At 39.1% G+C, this 22,049-nt stretch overlaps 1 protein-coding gene across 1 annotated transcript in view; it reads left to right on the top strand.

Moving 5' to 3' along the window:
* CTDP1 (CTD phosphatase subunit 1) overlaps positions 1–21,813 on the top strand; it is a 69,272-nt gene extending 47,459 nt beyond the window's left edge. Inside the window, exons 12-13 of the mRNA XM_063130468.1 lie at positions 6,794–6,966; positions 20,815–21,813. Coding sequence (XP_062986538.1) covers positions 6,794–6,966; positions 20,815–20,956 — 315 coding nt within the window. The 3' untranslated portion in view covers positions 20,957–21,813. The remainder of the gene's footprint in view (positions 1–6,793; positions 6,967–20,814) is intronic.
* The last annotated feature ends 236 nt before the right edge of the window (positions 21,814–22,049 follow it).

Raw genomic sequence — 22,049 nt, 5'->3', positions numbered from 1 at the left:
AACAACCAAGCAGTTAGCGGTCCATCCAGGTTCACACATGACATTCTACAACCTACGAAGGAGCTGATTAAGAACATAAGAAGTGCCATGCTGGACCAGACCAAGGGACCATCTTAGTCCTGCACTCTGTTCACACAGTAGCCATCCGGCTGTCGGCCAGGGACCAACAAGGCAGGACATGGTGCAACAGCACCCTCCCACCCATGTACCTCAGCATCTGGTGCACACAGGCTTACTGCCTCGAATACTGGAGATAGCACATAACCCTCAGGGCTAGTAGCCACTGATAGCCTTCTCCAGGAATTTATCTAACCCCCTTTTAAGCCATCCAAATTGGTGGCCATCACCACATCTTGTGGGTTGTGAGCTAAAGTAGAAGTGATAGACACAGTAGAGGCAGTGTGTCTGCTGGTGAATGACAAGCCATCCGGTTTTAAACTGATGGGTTGTCATTACGTGCGAACAGCCACAAATTGTTGATTTAACCTGGAGCATTTTACTGAAAAACTGGTTTTCTCTGAAATGGTTGTTAGACATCAGCTCAATATGAACTGTGTATTTATTGACTTAATCACATAGCCTAGAACACATTAAAGAAAGGCCTGAAAGAGATACGTGTTTCAGTGAAGTGAGGTGGAAATTTTTCCAGTGCTTCATTTTTCATTTCATAAGTTCCTTAGTAACAACAAACAGTTGCCAATTGCAAATACAATATTAGGCAAACTCGGCAGTTTCAAAAAGTATTTAAGGTTTTTCAGATTATTATCCCTAGCAAGTATGTCATTGAAATTTTATTTATTTGAAGTATTTTTATGCTGCTCCTCAGTTAAAAAGGTTCTGAGAGCAGCTTACATATAATCAATTACAACATACAGTGCCTGCTCACAGGCTTACAATCTGAAAAGACACAACACTCAAGGAAAACAGAATGGGGAGGGAAGTTGGGGTGGGTGGGGTGGAATAATTATTTTAACAGGTCTGGAGAAATGCCCCTGCTTCTCATCTCCCTCTGTGCATCCTGCTGCAATTGTTGAAGTGTGTGTGTGTGTATACACAAACACATAGAATCATAGAATAGCAGAGTTGGAAGGGTCCTACAAGGCCATCGAGTCCAACCCCCTGCTCAATGCAGGAATCCACCCTAAAGCATCCCTGACAGATGGTTGTCCAGCTGCCTCTTGAAGGCCTCTAGTGTGGGAGAGCCCACAACCTCCCTAGGTAACTGATTCCACCGTCGCACTGCTCTAACAGTCAGGAAGTTTTTCCTGATGTCCAGCCGGAATCTGGCTTCCTTTAACTTGAGCCCGTTATTCCGTGTCCTGCACTCTGGGAGGATCGAGAAGAGATCCTGGCCCTCCTCTGTGTGACAACCTTTTAAGTATTTGAAGAGTGCTATCATGTCTCCCCTCAATCTTCTCTTCTCCAGGCTAAACATGCCCAGTTCTTTCAGTCTCTCTTCATAGGGCTTTGTTTCTAGACCCCTGATCATCCTGGTTGCCCTCTTCTGAACACGCTGTCACAATGTCACAATGTGAATTGGAACTAATAAGTGGTGACAGCGGAAGTGAAGGTGCCCCAGGAAACTTGGCAAAGGGAGTTGAACTATGTTGAAATAGATGAGTGGGTGTCAGGATCAGGCCTGTTCTCCCTAGTGTGGGGGAAGGGGTTTCTGGAGGTCAATGAGATGAAGGCAGCGGAGGAGGGAGATCCTCCAAGACTTCAGGAGTCAAGAAGAAATATTTCTAGGAGTTTATCAGGAAGAATGATCAGAGCCCATCCTCCCACGGTCCCTGGGAACTCAGCCACTGTTGAAGGGGGAGGAGACTTCAGAGTTGACAGATCCCAGAGTCTGCCACAGGGTCAAGTGAGCAGAGTTGGAAGCAGGTGAGAGGCGGTCTAATAGGCTAGCCACTCGCCAAAGACCTCTCAAGAAAGACCCTCCCTGAGCTAAAGTGGCTCTTGGACTGCACCGAAAACTCTCCCTTTTAGTTGAAATGGCAACTGCCTAGCTTAGATAGCCTAATTAAGCTTAAAGGAAAGCTTCTAGCATTCTCACTTCCTTCAGGTGTGAAGAGGTGTTGATTTGCCAAATAAAGCTTTGTGGATTATGTGGCAGACCTCTTTATTGTCTCACATCTCAGCGGGAGGGCTTTGAATCACAACTGTGGTTGTCAGTATATCGTGCATAGTTCTTTGGTTTTCTCAAATTAATTAGTGCAACCTTCCCCAACCTGGTACCCTCCAAATGAATTACACTACAGCTCCCCGGGACTGGGAATGATGGGAGTTGTAGTCCAATTATCTGGACTACAAGTTGCAGTCCAAGTTGCAGAGGCTGATTTAGTGTGTCAACAATTGCCAGTCATTTTGCTTTTTTCTTATATTTAAACAATGTAAGGAAAGTGCGTGCTATTGTCTTTGAATTTTTACAAGTATTCTAATAAAAATTTCTACATAGTCTAACATTTAAATCACATTAAGTGTGGTTAATGTTTCCCCTCAAGGTCAAATACTTGTTGTATATTGGGACAAAAAAAAATAACCTGAGGTATTGTGTTTACTAAATACAAGTAAAATAAACATGCTCAATTAAATCACTCCCTAGGGCATCTGAAAAATTTCTAATGCAAATTAATCTATGCAAGTCAGCCAAATTTGCATAAGAATTTTTTCCAACTCAACATTTTTCAGAAAACCCACATCACTTATGTGTTTAAGACCAACATGAAAGCCTACACTGAAGGAGCCAAGTTTTAATCATTTATGGAATCAAATGAAGCCATAGTGTGGGTGACAAGAAACAACACAAAGTCCTAGTTTGCTCATATTAACAACTCATTAGTTTAAAAAATGATGTGTTGTCGGGGATGTGCAGAGACACTGCCTTGCAGTGCCTCTGCTTCTTTCACTTTAGTGCACAACCCACAATCGACTCCTGCATAGATTCTGCAGCTTGTGTGAACCTTGACCGCTGGCTTGCTTGGGGCTAAACAACCTAGCAGTTAGCGGTCCAGGTTCACACATGACATTCCACAACCTACGAAGGAGCTGATTAAGAACATGAGAAGTGCCATGCTGGATCAGACCAAGGGACCATCTTAGTCCTGCACTCTGTTCACACAGTAGCCAACCAGCTGTAAGCCAGAGACCAACAAAGCAGGACATGGTGCATCATTTAGAAGTGACCTGTTAGACCAGGGATGGGGTACTTCCACCAGGCTGGCCCACCACGTTCGCCCATTAGGTCTCTGACAAGGACCCTCTCTAAAGCAATATAGAGGGGTATGTAGGCCAGGACAATTGAGAGGGGAAGTGGTGTGCAGGAGAATCCCCACTGTTATCTCCAATAAGTGATCAGAGACAACAACAGAATTCATCTTCCCCCTAGCTTCATCTAACCCATGTCCTCCCTAAAGCTTTGCTGGCCAAGGGATTGGCTGAAGGCCGCAAAGCTGCCCTAAACAAAGCACTTAATATACCACAGTTTATTAAGACAGGAACATTACATCTGAAAAGACCCAGTGGGATAATATGGAGTTTGAATAAATGCTTTGTAGCCTTATACTGTTGCTTGCTAGGTTCTAAATTTGCCTCACTACAATGTGCATTATCATAGAATTTCTCAGGAACTGAAGTGGTTTTTTAATGTACAGTATGTTCATTGCTACTATTAATTCTTAAGGGACTAACAGCATAATTCTCCAATTAGGGCTATTTGTTCCAATGGGGAACTTGTTCATGCATTGCTTTAATGTTCTACTGCTGTGCAGGCATGTTTCTGTATATTTGTCCTAGCATTGAATCACAGCCATTTGCATTAATGAAGCACCCTACTATAAAAATGAGAAGAGGAGTGCTGGATCTATTGGGGCAAGAGACTTGAGCATTTTAGTACAGAGGGAGTAGCTATGCCTCAATTGTCGTAATTTCCTAACTCATCACATGGAATGCACTTATAAGTTACTTGCATTTAGTGCTGTTGCCACTCCAACATGGTTATTCATTTGCTTGTGTTAGGTCAAACATTCATATAATGTTTGGTTTGAATATTAACCTTCCCTTAAAATAATCAGTGGGCCAGCTTGCAGAATAAAAATAAGATATAATTTATTCTGTAAATAAGTTGTAACTTTCATAATCTAGGACTAAATGAGTTCTAATATGTGTAAGAATACATTGTAACACTTCATGTTCTTCTGCTTATGCTATCAGTGTCTTTATAAGAATACAGTAGTGTAAGGCTTATTACTAGAGATCTAGTATTTTTGTTTTAAAGTGAAGCTTGAGCAGTGTAGATGTGCAGAAAAGTTTGAAACTTCAGTAAAGTTCAGAGCTTGAGCTTTGGGCAGCTCGCAAAGGAAAAAGGGAAAGGAATGTGACAAAGGGGAGGTTAATACATATGCCCCATACTCTGCATGTAATGTAACATTAGGACACAGTGTGTATCTGCACTTGTAATAATGCTTAATCCACTGAGGTCTTAGAGCGCTAAGCCAATGAAAGAATAGGCACAGAATGTTGGGAAACAGGCTGAAAGAAAGCCAATTGGTGATAGAGGAGGAGAAGCTGAGGAGAAAGGGCTGAAAGGATACTAGAGGGAGAAGAGAAAAATCTCACATCGTGTGTTTTCAACCTCAAACTTCAAAAAATTGTAAATTATCTTTTTAAAAATAACATCATTTTTTTCATCTTTGCTAACTTACATTTATATTAGAAGTGTAAAGTTTTCAAGTCGCAAAGGAAATGGGCAAACGTATTTTTATCCAGTCATTCTCAGAGTACTAGCCCGCATAGCGACATGGGATTTACACTAGTAAACCAGAAATCCTGATTTGATCATTTTATAGTATGCTGCTTTATTTGTTGTAGGCTGCTTTAAGTCAATGTGAGAAAAGCTGGTAAACATTTTTTACATAAGTGAAAATATATATTTGAAGAGTTATACAAATATGAAGGTGGTAGTTTATAGTAGTTTATTTTTGTAATTTTATTCCTGTTTAACCAGTGTGGTGAAAGGAAAAGAGATACAAAATTATCAACTACCCAGTTCACACCTATGTATTTATGGTTGCAACCTCAATGGAGTACTACTAATTTAGACAAATACCCTTTACTTATTGCTGTGCTGGTTTGCTCTGTCAATCCCAAAAGTTGGTGCTTTGAAGTTTTTCTGATTTTCTCATTCAAAGATTCCTACAACTTGAAAGAAAAGGATGCTTTAGAAGTGGTGAAGGATAAACTTTTTTCAGAGCTTTGTCAACCTTATCTCTACTTTCACCCAAGAGATGAGACACAGTGCATATGTTTGCTGCTTCTGTGTTCCAAATAACATTATCCTTCAACCTCTGCCCTTTTCCATTTACGATTTGAAAGTTATTGAGGTAACCCAATAAGCATTCTCTTCAATAATTGTTAAATTGTGGGGTTTCAATAAATAATATGGGCATATTGAATCTTCTCATACCTAGTATTATAGAAAAGCTTTAAGTCAGGTTGATATGTTAAATCAAAGCTCAGTACTCTTTCTTTGCAAAGGACTTTAGTGGTGAATATTCTAGTTTTTCATGTGACTTACATTCATTTATGTTTTGCATTATGCTGCTCTAAAATGCTTGACAGAAAGCTGGGATTTAGTGACAACATCAGATTATTTAGGGAGATTAAACAAAAAGAGAGGTTGCAAAAAGCTGTAACATGGCTTCTTCGAATTGGGGGAATAGGCATTAAAATGATAAATGCAAGTCAGTAAGCTGGTGTAAAGTATCTTTACACCAATAAGGCCCAAAAAATCCTAACTTCATGTTTACACTTGAGGGGCATGGCATAGCTGGTCTGAGCTGATGCTGACTGACCCAGAAGAGAATCTTGAGGTTATGTTGGATAGTTTAATGAAAGCGTCAACCACTAGTATATGGCTGCTGTTAAAAAAAAAAAGAAAAAAGGCAAGTGCCATGTTGGGGATTGTTAGAAAATAAAAATAAAACAATATATTGCCCTTATACAAAAATTTGGGGTGATCATACAGTTCTGGTCACTGCACCTCAAAAAGGTTGTTGTAGTGCTGGAAAATGTGCAGAAAAGGACAACCTAAGTGACAAATGGGCTAGAGCAGCTCCCCTGTGAGAAAAGGTTTGAAAATATTGCTTTATGGAAAAGGCAAGGGAAGGGTGGACATGATAGTGGTGTATAAAATTTTGCATTGTTTGGAGACAGTGAAATGTTTCTCTCCCTCTCTCATAATAGTAGAACCTGGGGTCACCTAGTGAAGCTGAATGGTGGGAGATTCAGGACAGATGAAAGGAGCTATTTCTTCACACTGCACATACTTAAACTGTGGAATTCACTTCCACAAGATTTACAGTTGGCCACCAATTTGGGTGCCTTTAAAGGGAGAGTAGACAAATTCATGGAGGGGTAAGGCTTTCAGTGGCTGCTAGTCATGATGGTTGTATAGTACCTCTGTGTCTCAGAATACAAGATGCTGGAGAACATGATTGCTAAATTGTGCTCAAGTCCTGTTCATCGGATCCTCATAGGCATCTTGTTGGCCACTGTGAGAACATTGTACTGGACTAGACAGGCCTTTGTTCTGATCTGGTACAGCTCTTCATATGTTCTTATGATAAAAGGCAATAACAAATGTGGTTCAGATCAAATATGTAAATATGTTTTGAATACTTAATTTAAAAAGATGTAGCAGAAAAATCGTTGATATTTAAATTGGTATGCAGTCATTATGTAATTGTTCTGCTGAACTGTTCAGTGTCACTACTAATTCTTGCTCACTTGGCAGGTTGATGACATATTAGGAGAAGGCAGTGATGACAGTGACAATGAAAAAAAGAAAGCTGAAGAAGGAATGGAAGTACCACAAAGTAATGCAAAAGAGACTTTAAATATAAAAATAGAAGAGAGGCCTGTTTCAACATCATCAAGTGAAAGAAGTTTGACAGGCAGCGTACCCAGGTATATGCTCTTTGGCTTGCTAAAATGAATAATGTCAGTGCATTTTATTTTATTCAACAGTCACCTCTTTAAAGTGGTTATTAAAGGTTTGCCAATATTTCATTAATGTGGTGGAGGGTGGGGGATGTATACATACATACATTGAGATAGATACTGGCTTAATATAGTTTTGGAAAGTGTCTTTTTAGAGATCTCCCTAAAGAATTTCCTCAATTTGTTATGGAATCCTAAAGTAATCTTCCAATTTGCATAGGAAAGGCTGCAGGTCATTGAGACTGGATGAAACAGAATGTGTAGCAGTCATACCAAAATGCATAATTCTCTTCTTGAAATATTCTCCACCCATCAAAGTTCTGCCCTGCGCTCTACAGTATTTAGCATGTCCTCTTCTAAGCACTAGAGCTAAAAGAGAAAGTGATTTCATGAGATTAAAACATATACTTATTTATAATTTATATTCCACCCTGCAAAAAAAAATCCATGGCAGTCTGCACAGAATTCATAACATAGGCAATCGTATTATATAATACAGTACAGTATAACGTCTCACAAAATTAATGTTGGATTCTGGAGTATCCACAAACTCACCATGTTATTTTTGTCATGGAATATTGTTAGTTTTATATCACATTTTAGCTACCTTTTGTATTGTGGATATAAGCATGGAAATTAACCTGCATTCTTGTGCTGATGTAAGATTGCTTAGTCCCATTCAAATCAATGATTAGGGACAGGACTATAGATCAGGGAGTAGAGCACATGCTTTGCATGCAAAAGGCCCATGTTCAATCCCCAGCGTCGCCAGGTAGGGCTGGAAAAACTCCTGCTGGAAACCTTAGGCAGGTGCTGCCAGTCAATGTCAACATTACTGAGCTAGATGGACCAGTCTGACTTGGTATAAGGCAGCTTTCTATGTGCCTAATGATCATCATCATTTGCATGAGTATAGTGTTTTTTGAAGGTTGAAAGCACATCATATGCATTTTAAAAATCAGCAATGCATTGAATATTTTCCAATCCTCTATTAAAGAGGCTAATTGTAGTGTAAAGATGCAATATCGCATTTGAGTTCTTTAAGAACTTATGGGGGAAAGGTTGCTCAGGTAATAACATGAAGTACTTGCATACTGGAATGTGTACATTTAACTGTATAAGCTCAGTATTGAACCTTCTTATACATATACTAATTATAAATCTAACCCAGGTTAGAGTTTGTTAACCAATCTATAAGCACTTTCATGAGAAAATAAGCAGTATGTGGTGGTGGATATTTAAGATATATGGGAATATGTAAATTCCTCATGTGTAACTGATGTTTGTGAAAGGTCATGGTGGTGGAAAATATTTAGAGCTCTTCTCAGCACAAATCTACACATTTGTGTGGGTAATTCTTCCCCACTCCTCTATATTCGAGATCCATTGCACAATTGTATGCAGAATGAGAGACTGATGTCAGGTGAAAGAAGGTTGCCTCATGAGAACCACACAAGCATCCCACACAATTATGTATGCATGCAGTTTCAGTTGTCACAGAATAGATTAAAATGTTGTTTATAATTACAGTAAGTAGTATCTAATCAGATCATGAGTAGTACATTAAAAGAGACTCTCTTTGTCAGAAAGGTCAAAGAAGGAGATGAAAAAGAGAAGACTGATGAGTTCCTCTTATGCATTTCTATGCCAGTGGTGCTTATCCCACGAGGCTACTATATATCCTCTAAAGGCCACTTCAAGGAAGACAAATGTCTTCCACTAGAACAATTTATTAACTTCATCATGCCTGTTATCTGTCCATTTTTCTTTCTATCACTTGACGCTTTTCATAAATCTACAAGAACTTGATAGAACACAAGCTCATGAATAATACTGTTATGATTCACTGAGCATTAAGCTGCAAACACTCAGTTTGGACCACATGTTTTATAGCACTCCTTTCAACAAGCATTGTCCTACATACCACACTGCAGCAGACTCTATTTTTAAAACATATTCTGCAGTCAACATCAGTATATGTTTCATTTTTTAAAAAAAAAGATTTAATGCAACCTTCCCAAAAGTAGTGCCAGTGATCAGGAATGATGGGTATCATAGTCCAAAACATCTGGAAGGCACCAAGTTGGGGAAGGCAGGTCTGACATCACTCTCAAATCTAAACAGCAAGAAGTAGCACTAACTTGAGAATAAGACGGTTTGAAAATATATTTCAACTGTAGTTATCCAGAGAGATGGCAGGAATAAAATATTAATTTGAGAGGCCAATTCTGTAAGTTAAGATAGTTGGACACTTTGCATCCTGGAAAAAGGGCAGGAAGCTGTTTAGAATAGTGATGTTTTTTATCCCAACTTTCCTTTAAGTTGCTCAGGGCAGTTAATATTATTGTCACCCTCTCCCCCTTTTCTATCCTCACGCCAACTTTGTCAGATAGGATAAGCTGAAGATTAAACTAGATTTAGTATTAAATGTGTCTTTAAACTTATCCTTGGAGTTCTCCTCATATTGATAAACTAACAGCAAGTGCAAACCCTGATCTGCATTTGTGACCTTGGTATATGGGTGGAAGTGGAGGGGGATCTATTTTCCATGCTCTTTTCCCACTGACTATCCCCTTCCAAAATAAGTTGCTGCAAGTTGCTTGGAAGAGATTTTAAGTGGGAAAATGGTGACCCCCCCTCCCCAACCCATAGTGTCAATGTGGCTACCATAAAAGAATGTCTTCTCCCATATGATCCTGCCGGGGTCTTAAGATCTTCAGGAGAGGCCCTTCTTTCAACACTGCTCTCTTCAGAAGCCTGTTTGGTGGTGACACTCCTTGCAAAGAGAGGTTGGACTCCCTCCCTCTCTGCTATTATTTTGCCAGCAGACAAAGGTCATTTTTACACCTGCCTTTTTTCCCAGGATCGTCCCGACATGCAAATGACACGCAAGGGATCCCAGGAGCAGGCAGGGACAATCCCTCCATTTTCCTGGGATAATCCTGGGATAATAGAAAGGGCCAAAACCTGCTTTATTTAAACGGTCTTTTAAAGCCTTATTCTTGTAATGCTAAACTATAGTTTATTGTCATATCTGAACAAGCTCGGTATGTCCTTCATTCTCCATCGAGAAGGAAAGGGTTACTTTTGATTGGTTAATAACTTTCCTGGAAAATCTGCTTTTTCTTTGTAATCTGAAACTGGGCTTTCTAATGACCACTTCTAATTAGCTTGAGAAAATTAAGCATGGAATTTTGCTAGCACAAATGTTATTGCACCAGAAAATTAATCAAAGGTACTGTACACAAAAGTCCCTACATGAAAGGCAATAGATCTACAGAATCTCTCTGTGTATGTTTGTAGTGCAAGAATTATGAACCCTGTATGAAATCTTAGTGGATACACAAATTCAAATAATTTTCACAGTTCATATTGGTAATGGAGAAACTGCTTTCTAGTTTTCTAACATGATACCGTTAAGGTGGCTGTATACAATGTTAAGTTCATTTTTTTCCAAAAATTTGGTCTTGGCACATTCCGAATTAAGCTGCATGTGGTGGTGGCACAACTCATGTGTTGCTGTAAAGGCTGTGCTGGCATCCTATAAATAGTTGGACAGTTTAAAGTGCAATGTGGGTGGGAAGGAGAGCTAACTTATTCCCCCACTAGTGGGGTTTTCCTTCCAGATGAGGAAATAACATTGAATTCTTTAATAGTATTATACATTTTTTTGCTACTCCTTAATTACATTATAGGGTGGGTTTTTATAACTACTTCTTTAAAAATAGGTTTCTTTTGTTTCTGCATGAAAATTGTCGATGCAGAAGGAAATGCTGTTTTGATTCCTAGATAAGAAAACCTTCTTTTAATTTAATAACAATATTCATAGCTTCTGTTCCATGGATTTTTCTCCCAGGTATAGGTTTATAGCCTAAAATTAAGATATAGTTTGTATCTTGTCTTGTATTACTTATCCAAGCAGCTCAGGACCCTTTTTGGCTGAGACAATGGCATACGATAAGAATACTTTGACTAAATAAATATAGTTGGGTACCTTAGGATACAGCAACTTGCAAATTCATCTCTCATAAATTGCATTTCATAATTATACCAAACAGTGGGTGTGTCTGTTCAGACAACACGTTAAGCCACAGTTAGGCTGCTAACCCTTTTACAGCAAGTGGTTAGTGAACATGTTTAACCTCCATGGTTAGGAATGGTTCACACAACACACTAAGCCATAATGTTTAGCTGAAAATGCTTAACCACCGTGGCTTAGCATGTCGTCTGAACAGGGTCAAAGTAATTTTATGTGCAAAGTTAAGCATTAATATATATTTATGTCTTTAAAGCAGTAAGCTTTAGGTTTGCTAAGACAATAGGTATTACATATACTTCAATTTATCCCAACATTCCCAGTTTTTTTTTCCCTTGGGCTGAGTGGGAAAAGCTGCCTTTTTCATAGTTCCAGTTACTGTAAATACCACACCTCTAACAGTACTTGGTAATTCCACACTACCAACATATAATGACTTTCTTCAACGAATCATTGAACAAACTGAAATATATTTGAGGGTTTGGGGGCAAGAATTAGCAATTAAGGACACAGTCCTATTGTGGAGGCTGCCAAGTTTCCAAGGCAGGGCAGGCAGAATATGGAGGGGATCCTCACTTATGTGCTCCAGCCTCCTTGCATTTTCACTAGATAGACGATTTTGCCCATCTAGTCACATGGTTTCTGAGCAGGAGGGGAGGGGGCTGGGCCTCACATAGGAAACTGCATAACCCAGTTTCCCCAGTATCCTCCCCACCCCCAGGACCAGCCCCTTTTCCTTGTCCCCATGCTTGGTTTCCAAGCACGGAGATGTAGTCAACGCAAAGAGGACCATGCCTGCTACAAGGGAGGCTGGGCGGTGGGTGGTGGCACGGTTTCTGGGCTCCAAGGTCAGAGGCCTGGTTCCAACCTCCAGAATAGATTTTAGGATTTTCCCCAAAGTGAGATACCCTCAGAGGTTTTTTATAGGAATTGTAGGAGGAACACGCAATTGAAATCTTTACAACACAATTGCCATTTTCCCCAATGTCTAGGCTAAATTAGATCAAATTATTGTTGTTGTTTGAATTTTGAGTAGGACTTGTCAATCTTTCATACATGGATTCCTACTTGAACTTTGATTTTAAAATTGCTAGAATTCTCCCAGGCATAACAACAAGCTGTTTGGCTGTGACTGATTTTGAAGTTTTATGGAAGCACAATGTAGCACTGACAATCATGTGATAGAGGTATTTCAGTGAAGCATTCATGCAGTTTCCACAGGGTTAGCTGTGTTAGGCTGTTACAGCAAAAACAATTGAGTCTTGTGGCACCATAAAAACCAATAAATTTATTCTGGCATAAGTTTTTATGCACACTGTTTTCATGTTGCATCTGATGAAGTGGACAGTATCCATGAAAATTTATGCCATGTTTAATTTGTTAGTCTTTAAGGTGCCACAAGACTCTTTGAAGTGTTCATAATTACCATATTATACATTAGTTTGTCTATTTATAAAATCCAGGTATGTTTCAGACTGTTTAGGGAGGGAAATTCTTATACATAAGAACATAAGTGTCATGCTGGATCAGACCAAGGGTCCATCTAGTCTGGCACTCTGTTCACACAGTGACCAACCAGCCATCGGCCAGGGATGAACGAGCAGGACATGGTGCAGCAGCACCCTCCTACCCATGTTCCCCAGCAACTGGTGCACACAGGCTTACTGCCTCGAATACTGGAGATAGCACACAATATAGAAAATCCAGTTAAGAGAGGTACACAGTATTCTAGAATGTGAGGCTGCTCCAAGCTACCCATCTTTTCATTTGCATAATGGTCCTAATGGGTAATTCATTACCATGTCTCTTTTAACATGGGAAATTGAAACTTAATAATAGCTTGTTCAAGGCCACCTAATGGATCCAAGGGCAGCTAGCATACATACATGTTTGCAAAGTGCAAACCCAAATTTCTATTCACTCTTTCTGATAACATTTCATTAAACACAATATATTATGAACTCCGGGAGTTTCTTAGAGACTGACACAAAATTAAGTATGGAAATATCTTCTCAGTATCTTTGCTATTATATGAAAAGCACAATTAAAGTTGTCAAAGGAATATGCTTGTATTTAACTTCATTGTGCTACGTAATTGGCATTGTTGCTCTTTGGGTTAATTATATTTCAAGAAACTGCAATGTCATATATAGTAGCAGTAGCCATGTGTTAAACTAATCTTGAGATTTTGACAGAAAATGTGTCTTTTAGAGTTAATTCTAGATTTTTTTCCCTCCATTTGAAATACTAGTCCAAACACTTCGATTAAATATATTTTAAGATTAACTTGCAACTCTACGCAACATACAATTAATTCATAGAACTGTATAACCAAATTTACAGTGATAAAACCAAAAACACAATATGCTCAAATGCACACCTAAATATATACCAGTAGAGATGGACAAGTGAATTTTTAGAAGAATTTTTTAAAACTACAAATGAAAAATACATACAAGATGCCTTAGAATATTTATCACTACTCTAACCTCACCATAAATACCTTGGCTTATCTAATATTCAGCCATGGTTTACTAGAATCTTTTCAGTTCTGCTGGCTCAAAATAAACCTCAAAAATAAGCTCATAAAGCATCTTGGATTTAAGACTTTGGGGTGGGATGTTGAGGACAGCTCCCCTCCCCTGTCAGTGCCACAGTACTTATTAAAGGTACTTCTGTGTTTTGTGTCGGCAGCCGTGTCCCTGCTATTTCCATGACCTTGCCCATCTCTTGGTCATTTTTTAGTGTGGCTAAGAAACATTCTTCATTTCTAATATAATTTGATCACAACCATATTAAATAAGAAACGCAGTGAGTACATTCTTATGTGCTATGATAGGGTGAACATAGCACCCCTCTTTCTACGTTATATTCACATGAGCATGGATGTTGTAGAAAAGGTTAATATTACAAAGAAAATCTATCATGATAATGTGACCTCAAGGTATAATTGTTAGTTCTATTTAAGAGGAGAGGGTATCATTTTTTCTGTATCAAGAAAGTTAAGGTAATAATGGATTTATAGCGAAGTTTCCATATTAAAGTAAAATACAAAAAAATATTGTCCGGCAAAGACCTTCAAAATTTATGTAGCACTTTTATATTGTATTTTTAACCTATGGTACATTGTGAGTGCTATTTCTATTATTTAAATTGTATTTTACTTTAATACGAAACTTCGCTATGAATCCATTATTACCTTAACTTTCTTGGTCTTTTAGCATATAGTGTTTGGTTAAGGTTAGCACCTGCTTTGTATGCGAGCATACATCACTTGAGCCATCTGAACGTGTTATAGAGTTCTATTGTTTGCCTTGTGGAGGTATTTTGAAATGAGTGGAGAAGCAAACACTTGAAAAGAAAGCTTGTCCGAAACAGGCATTCACATTTTCAGGAAATCTCAGTAAGTAGGTTACTAGATTCCAGTCACCTTGTTCACTGGGCCCTTCCTGTGATGTGCCTTGCTTTCTCCTCTCTTTTTATAGCTTGTTGTAATCTGTTTATGTGTCATACTGATTCCAAGTGCTGCAAGAACACGGTTACAGCAATATTTAATGTAGAAGGCTTTAATATCTATATGAAATAGCAACCTGATTTTAAAACTAGCATCAGCAGTCTGCAGTATACAAAAATAGTTCAGCAAATCAGAAATTCATCTAATCTAGTGTTCTCTGGTTTCCCTAATGAACTCTCAAAGTACTATTCAGCTGTTTGTAATAACTGAAGTGCCTTAATCCATACCACTGTAATATTTAATGGCTCTTTAGCACAATGTAAACACTTAAAACATCTGTACAAACTGCTGCTGAACAAGTTACTTTCACTGCAATATGTACTGAATTGTACTGTAGGGATTGACTGAAGTGAATCCATGCACAAGTAAGGTATTCTTATAAACGTTTTATAATAAAAATGTATAGCCTTGAGTAATAAATCAACACACACACACACAAGAAAAAAGTGAGAGAATAAGACATTTTGATGTGACGAGTTCTGAGAAACCCAAGAGATTAAATGACTTAACACAAAGTGTTTGAATAAGTAGGAGAGACGTTATAAATCTATGACCGCTATAAAATTTTAAAACATAACATAGGAGAGAGAGTGGTCTTTTAAGTCAAGGGTGGGCAACCTTTTGCCACTGTCCTTCCTTGCATTGCACACACACTGCAAATACTTCCCCATCACATCCACACCCTCTTAAGTATGTACAGTTCCCCCTCTCTCTTTTACAAACAGACATTTTCCACACACATATTCTGTACATAGAGAGAGATCCCATCATGCCCCCTTGCCCAGCTGATAGGCACTTAGAGCATGCTCCTCAGCTTTCCCAGCATCAAGGTGCTGGGTAGGGGGTGACACATAATTTAAGTAGGGAGAACAGTGCACACAAATAAATTGTGCTCTCCCAGTTCATCAGAGAGCTGAATGGTGAGCTAGGGAGAGCACAATTGGGATATGGGAGGTAGTTCTTTGGTATAAGCTTTATAATTTATGCATTTTATTTTTTCTATAAAGCAAGTTTAACTTAAAGGGAAGTATCCAACGGGCCCACTCTGCTTCCACTGCACTTACGGGACCTACCACTTGTTCAGTGGGTTTTTTGCACTTCTGAAAATATTCGTAGAAGCACTCGTTTCCAGATCACCAAGGAGAGAAAGCTATCAGAGAATCAGAGAATAGTAGAGTTGGAAGGAGGCTATAAGGCCATTGAGTGCAACCCCCTGCTCAATGCAGGAATCCACCTTAAAGCATTCCAGACAGATGGTTGTCCTCTTGAATGCCTCTAGTGTGGGAGACCTCACTACCTCCCTAGGTAATTAGTTTCATTCTCATACTGCTCTTACAGTCCAGAAGTTTTTCCTGATGTCCAGCCAGAATCTGGCTTCCTGTAACTTGAGCCTGTTAGTCCGTGTCCTGCACTCTGGGATGATCAAAAAGAGATCCTGGTCCTCCTTTGTGTGATGACCTTTCAAGTATTTGAAGAGTGCTATCATGCCTCCCCTCAGCCTTCTCAAGGCTAAACATGCCTAGTTCTTTCAGTCTCTCCTCATAGAGCTTTGTTTCCAGACCCTTGATCATCCTCGTTGCCCTACTCTGAACCCCCTCCAGCTTGTCTGCATCCTTCTTGAAGTGTGGTGCCTAGAACCAGACACAATATTCAAGATAAGGCCTAACCAATGCCGAATAGAAGGGAACTAGTACTTTGCGCGATTTGGAAGCTATAATGCAAGTTCACTTGAAGACAGCTGTTTTTCATCCTTTTCTTTAGAACAAGAACTGACAGGATGGATTACGCTTAAGCTTTCATATTTCCAAAGTTGGGAAGGCGGAAATAATAAATACAATGACATCTTAGTGCTGTACAAAAACTATTTTATAGAATGAAACAGCTCTTAAATCGGCTAACTGAAAATTTATTTGACATACAATAAAAAAGATACAGTCAAACATGAGAAGAATTAGAAAAGGCTGGTCTTGCCATTGTTGGATCCTGTAGACAAACTGTAGAAGAAAAACAAATTAAAACTAATGTGACTTCCTTCTGTACTCAAGGAAAATGTTAACAAAGCCCCTGAAAGCTGTAACACAGCTCTCATTCTTGGGTTGAGCTTTGAAGTGCAATACTTCTTCTCTGTGCTCTTTAGTGAAAGCAAGGAGGGTCTAGGGGATACATGACACTGCGTCTATCTGTGACTCTGTGTCTGTGTGTACATACACGTGTATTTGACGAGGGGAAGAGAAGAGTGTGTGCAGCCCTTGGGCAAAAAGGGTGCCCACTCCTGACCCAGACTACGGCTGGAGGCAGTAACTGACAAAGGAAGGCTCCTATCTGGAACACAAAGTTATTTGAAAGGCACACACAAACTGAGCTCCATACAAGGTGGGATCAGTGCTCCTTCCCTGTGACTATTCTGATATTCTTGCTGAGAAAGGACCATAGATGGGGCATTACAGGTGACTTCTCCAGGATCCTTAAAAACTTGACATTAGGCTAGCCTTGCTCTTAAGAGCCTCGTGTGGCGCAGAGTGGTAAGCGGCAGTTACTGCAGCCAAAACTCTCCCCAAGGCCTGAGTTCGATCCCAGCGGAAGCTGGTTCTCAGGCAGCCGGCTCAGGTCGACTCAGCCTTCCATCCTTCCGAGGTCGGTAAAATGAGTTCCCAGCTACCTGGGGGAAAGGTAACTGTGACTGGGGAAGGCAATGGCGTCCCTCTAGGAGTCAGCAATGACTCAAGTGCTTGCACGAGAGGTTCCTTTCCTGCTCTTAAGGCTTATGATTTAACAGAGTGGGTGAAAGTGCCATATTAACATATTTTAACATATTAAAAATTATATTAATAATTTTTCTTCCTATAATGTCAATTCATACATTTATAGATAAAAATTTGATGGCCATTTCTTTAGTATTTTGTTTTTTGTAGGCGTCAAAGGGAAGAGGGAGGCTGCTATGGAAGAACTGATGGTGATAAGTTTTATTAATGAAATATTAAAAGATCTTTGTAAAGGTGTTAATTGCATTCCTTGCACTGGATATTTCAGATGTGTGATAATGCCATTAATTCCTACACAGTGATAAAATAACTGATGTTAAGAGATTTTTTAGCATCTACCCAGTTACCTAACATGGTCATGCCTCTAGGTAATTGCAAAGCTACATTGGGAGAAAATATTTTCGTTTAGATATCCCAAGAAAATATTTCACTATACTTATCATGTATTTTATCAGCCTTAGAAAATGTACCCTGTCAATCCCCTCCTTTCATTGATTACGGTCATGCTTGGCACAACGATAAGAAGGTGGGAAAAGCAGGGGAAGTTTTCCAGCTCTCATTTTCCCAATGGGCCTGTTCACACAACACAGCAGCCCACCACAGGTTATTTAACATAGACTGTTTTGGGGTTATGTAAGGATTGTTTAAACCCTCAAATAACCCACACTTGCCAGGTTTGCACAGCATGACTGCAGCTTGTCATGGGTTAAACAACTTACTACGAGCCGCAACATGTCATCCAAACCTGGTCACTATCAATTAAGAGATAATATAGGGCTTCTTAGTGGACGTACACATCTGAAGGGAAAACGCAACCCACAGTTCAACATGGGACTCCTCCCACTGCATGCTGATGAGTAGCCAACCATTACAAGACAGAATTGACACATGCAACAGACAGATTTGGTGCTTCAGTGAATACTTGTAATGTTTGAAAGTAAAACTGTTACCTGTCCATCTATCTAAGTATCAAAATCTGCAGCCATTCATAGATCTGCAATATATCCACCCATGTTTTTATAGTCCCTCATTTTTCCCTTCAACTATTCATGTTCTCCAGGAGACACAAAGGAAGCAAATGGCAAATGCACCATTGAACACTTTTATTTTGGGGCCAAAACAAACATTACTTCAAAGATGTAGCTAGCAGCTACCGCTTACATTCTTTTCTACTGTAGAATAGGGTCAAGGAATCCCCGATCTGGATTGAGAGCCTAGCAAGGAGAGTGGGGGGGGCAGTGTCTTTAATCTTCCCCTCCTCTGCTTTGGTCCTGATCCAAAATCAGCCACAACTCCCTGCACCTGCAATTTCTATTGTAAAATAGGGGTCTATTTGTTTTATGGATCACTATTTTGCAATAGAAACTGCAGATTGTGCTCCATAGCAGGATAAAACAATTACAGCTCCCCTCCCTGCCACATAAAGGGCCCAATCCAGATCTGGGTCCCTACACCTAGAGTAAAAATAGAGCGAGGGGGGGACGACGACAGTGTAGCAGCTACGTTTCTAAAGTAATGTGTGTTTTTGGCCCTCAAGATATCAGTTTACTAGTGATGCATACATGGTTCTTGCTGAAGTTTCCATGTTTCTTTCTTATATTGGCAAGACAAACCTGTAGAGATTCTCTGGATTTCATTTCAGAACATTAGTAGAGCCACTTACAACTTGGCCTCTCTGTGAGTCATTAATTAGCAGTGATTACAGGTCCATCCAGAACAATTCACACTCAAGTAGTAAAGTTGGAACTGGCTTTCCATACCAACGTGATTGAAATAACTTTTCATAAAAAACAAAACAAACTTCAAGATTTCTCAAATTATTACTATTGTACCCATCCCAAATTGAAACACTAATGCACCTCCTTAGAATATTTAAATTCAAGGATAGTGTTTTTTCAGGAGTCCATTTTCTCAGAAAATTAATCTTCAGTAGGAATACTATAAGGATATCAAAGTAATTCATTATTGGCTCCTTAGACTTTGGACACTAATGTTGTTTAATTTTTACCTGGGCACCAGGGTTATGAAATTTATTTATTTCTGATTACATTTATATCCCACCTTTTTTCCCCTCTTGCAAGGACCCCAAGGTGGTCTACATGGTCCTTCTCCTCCATTTTATCCTCACAACAACCCTGTGAAATAGGTTAGGCTGAGAGTCAGTGACTGGCCCAAAGTCCCCCAGTGAGCTTCATGGCCTGAGTGGGGACTAGAACACGGATCTCCCGAGTTCCAGTCCAGCACTCTAACTACTACACCACACTAGCTGGAAAAAATGGCCAGGTCCCCATTCCATTGGGGGTACTGTGATAGGGTGAGTTTTTCTTGATTTTGGCACTGTCCTTGTTGTGTCCATATGGTTTTCAATTATATTTTGTGCTTTGCATTACTTGGCCTAGTTGCTGTTGCACCTTAAATGTCCAGGCTTCATACCATCTAGGAATAGTTCAATGAGGAGTAGAAGTACTAATTCAAATGTACAAAAGCAACAGGGTCTGCGCTCTCTGAAGCTGAGCATATCAATACTCCAGTATAGGGAAAGATCTGCTAATAAAATGCCTTTTGACAACATTTTTAGAAAGACCGATAGTTTTTAAGATATATATATATATATATATATATATATATATATATATATATATATATTCCCTTTTTGAGTTTAACTCCAAGTGCATCACTATACTGCAAGAGATGCCCATCTTTTGAAAACACAGTCCTGTTCCTTCATTGACAACTAGCTGTAGCAGAAGATGCTTTGCATGGGGAAGACTAGGACAAATTCCTAGTCTTCTCCATGCATAGAAAATTCCGAGGGCATGTCAGGGATAGATTGAGGGCAGCCTTGGATCTGCAGGAACATAAACCTCTCTGTTCTCCCAAAGTGGTCCAGAAACTGTGACCGCCCGGGAGATGCATAGTTGATCCTCCGTCTCATTGATGTCAATGGGAGAGTGTGTTATTTTAAAGGGCCGCAGTAGAGAAAAGGCAAAAGAAGTTCACCCCTGCCCTAGCTGCAATAAGCCAGCAGGGTATAGAAAACAGCAGAAGCTTTTGTCAAAGATTCCCTGTTCTGCTCATAGAAGCGCTGAAGGGAAGCACTTACAGGTCTCGGTCATTGGCCAATAGATTATGGGATGCTGGGTTGTGTGTTTATGTGTACTTAAAGGCCTGAGAAGATGATACTGCTGAGATGATGAAAGCCCTAGAATTGATGCCTGAATTGCTTGCTTTCCTCTCACATTTCTTTTTCCTTTAATTGCATCTATTAGATTGCAATCCCACAGACAAGGACTGTCTTGTCTTTTAATATCTTTTCAGCATTTGGAAATTTTATCTGGTTTATAAGTGAGTGCTAAATAAAATTAAACATATTTTTCTATATATCTTGTAAAAGCTTTCCAACCTCTTTTTGTAGCTTGTTTTCTTTCTTTTGAAGAATGTATACAGTTAGGTGGTAAGAACAGTGCTTTAATTGTGATTGTTCTCTCTGTCCACATTTGCAGGGGTCACAAGAGAAAGCTAGATGAAGACGATGGTGCCAGTGAATCAAGTAAAGGGTCCAGCAATGAAGATGAGGAGGGCAGCAGTTCAGAGGCAGATGAAATGGCAGCAGCCCTAGAAGCTGAACTGAATGACTTTATGTAACCTCCATAAGGGGGGTGGGAGGGGTGGAATCTGTAATTATGTGTTTCTTTTTGCAACCACTCAGAATTCCAGTGGTGGGCATTTCCTGTCCGCTCCAAAATATGGTGTATATTTTGCAAAGAAATACAGCAGGTGATAATGCATTATTTTACAAAACCTGAAATAGATGTTTTTAAGGGGTTTTACTAAAGGAATATATACTTTTTTAAAGGAAAAGTATTAAAGGGGGACTTGGTGTTATATGCCAAAGACATGTTATGAGCTCTGCAGAACCTTCTTCTATAAACATTCAAACAATATTGCCATGATGGCTTTGGGTACGAAGCTTCAGAAAGAAAGAAGACCTGAGGAATATATTGCATGGATGAGGTGAGGGATCCTGATTGGGATACATTTTCTTCACAGTGAGATGTTATCAAATAGAAAGGTTTTTTTAAAAATAAAAATAAAAAAAAATAAAGAACAATTTATATTTGTATAGGATCTGAGAATGCTATATGCAAGCTTTGTGAACTCTGCACTTGACTTACCTGCCACTTGCTTCTAAGAGAATATATGATGATTGACTTCTATGTTTTAAGTTACTTTGTGGATTAGTTGTATTCTTTAGGAGACTATCTAGATTTTTAACTTCTCTAAAAATTGCAGTTTTAGCACAGGACACTCTGTGCATTATTGTGCTGCCATAAAAACATATTCATTCATTTTGTGTTGTGTTTGGAAGGAATGGCTACAAGCTACTTCTAGATAGCATTTTATTTCTTTGAAAGAACAGATGTAAAGTTTTTGTACATTCTATTTCATATTTGATCTACAAAACAGATTCTTTTCATTAATAAAATACATTTTCTAAGCTCTGTTCTCTTCATTAGTTGCAGTGCTAATTTTTCTATTTTGGTTGCTTTCATAAGTTAATATGTACCTTTTCCAGGATTGCACTTCTAATGAATACAATTATCAACATCTTTTGGAATAGGACCAAAATGTCTTTGATGGAAATTCACTCATTCCAAATTTATAACTATTCCCCTTGTAAGACGTGCTACTTGCATTGATGGGGGAAACTTATAAACTGGTTTTATCACAGGATTAT

Source organism: Elgaria multicarinata, chromosome 7 (assembly GCF_023053635.1).
Source record: "Elgaria multicarinata webbii isolate HBS135686 ecotype San Diego chromosome 7, rElgMul1.1.pri, whole genome shotgun sequence".
NCBI classification, from domain to species: domain Eukaryota; kingdom Metazoa; phylum Chordata; class Lepidosauria; order Squamata; family Anguidae; genus Elgaria; species Elgaria multicarinata.
The sequence above is the reverse complement of the archived record's forward strand: the minus strand, read 5'-3'. Positions and strand labels throughout refer to the sequence as shown.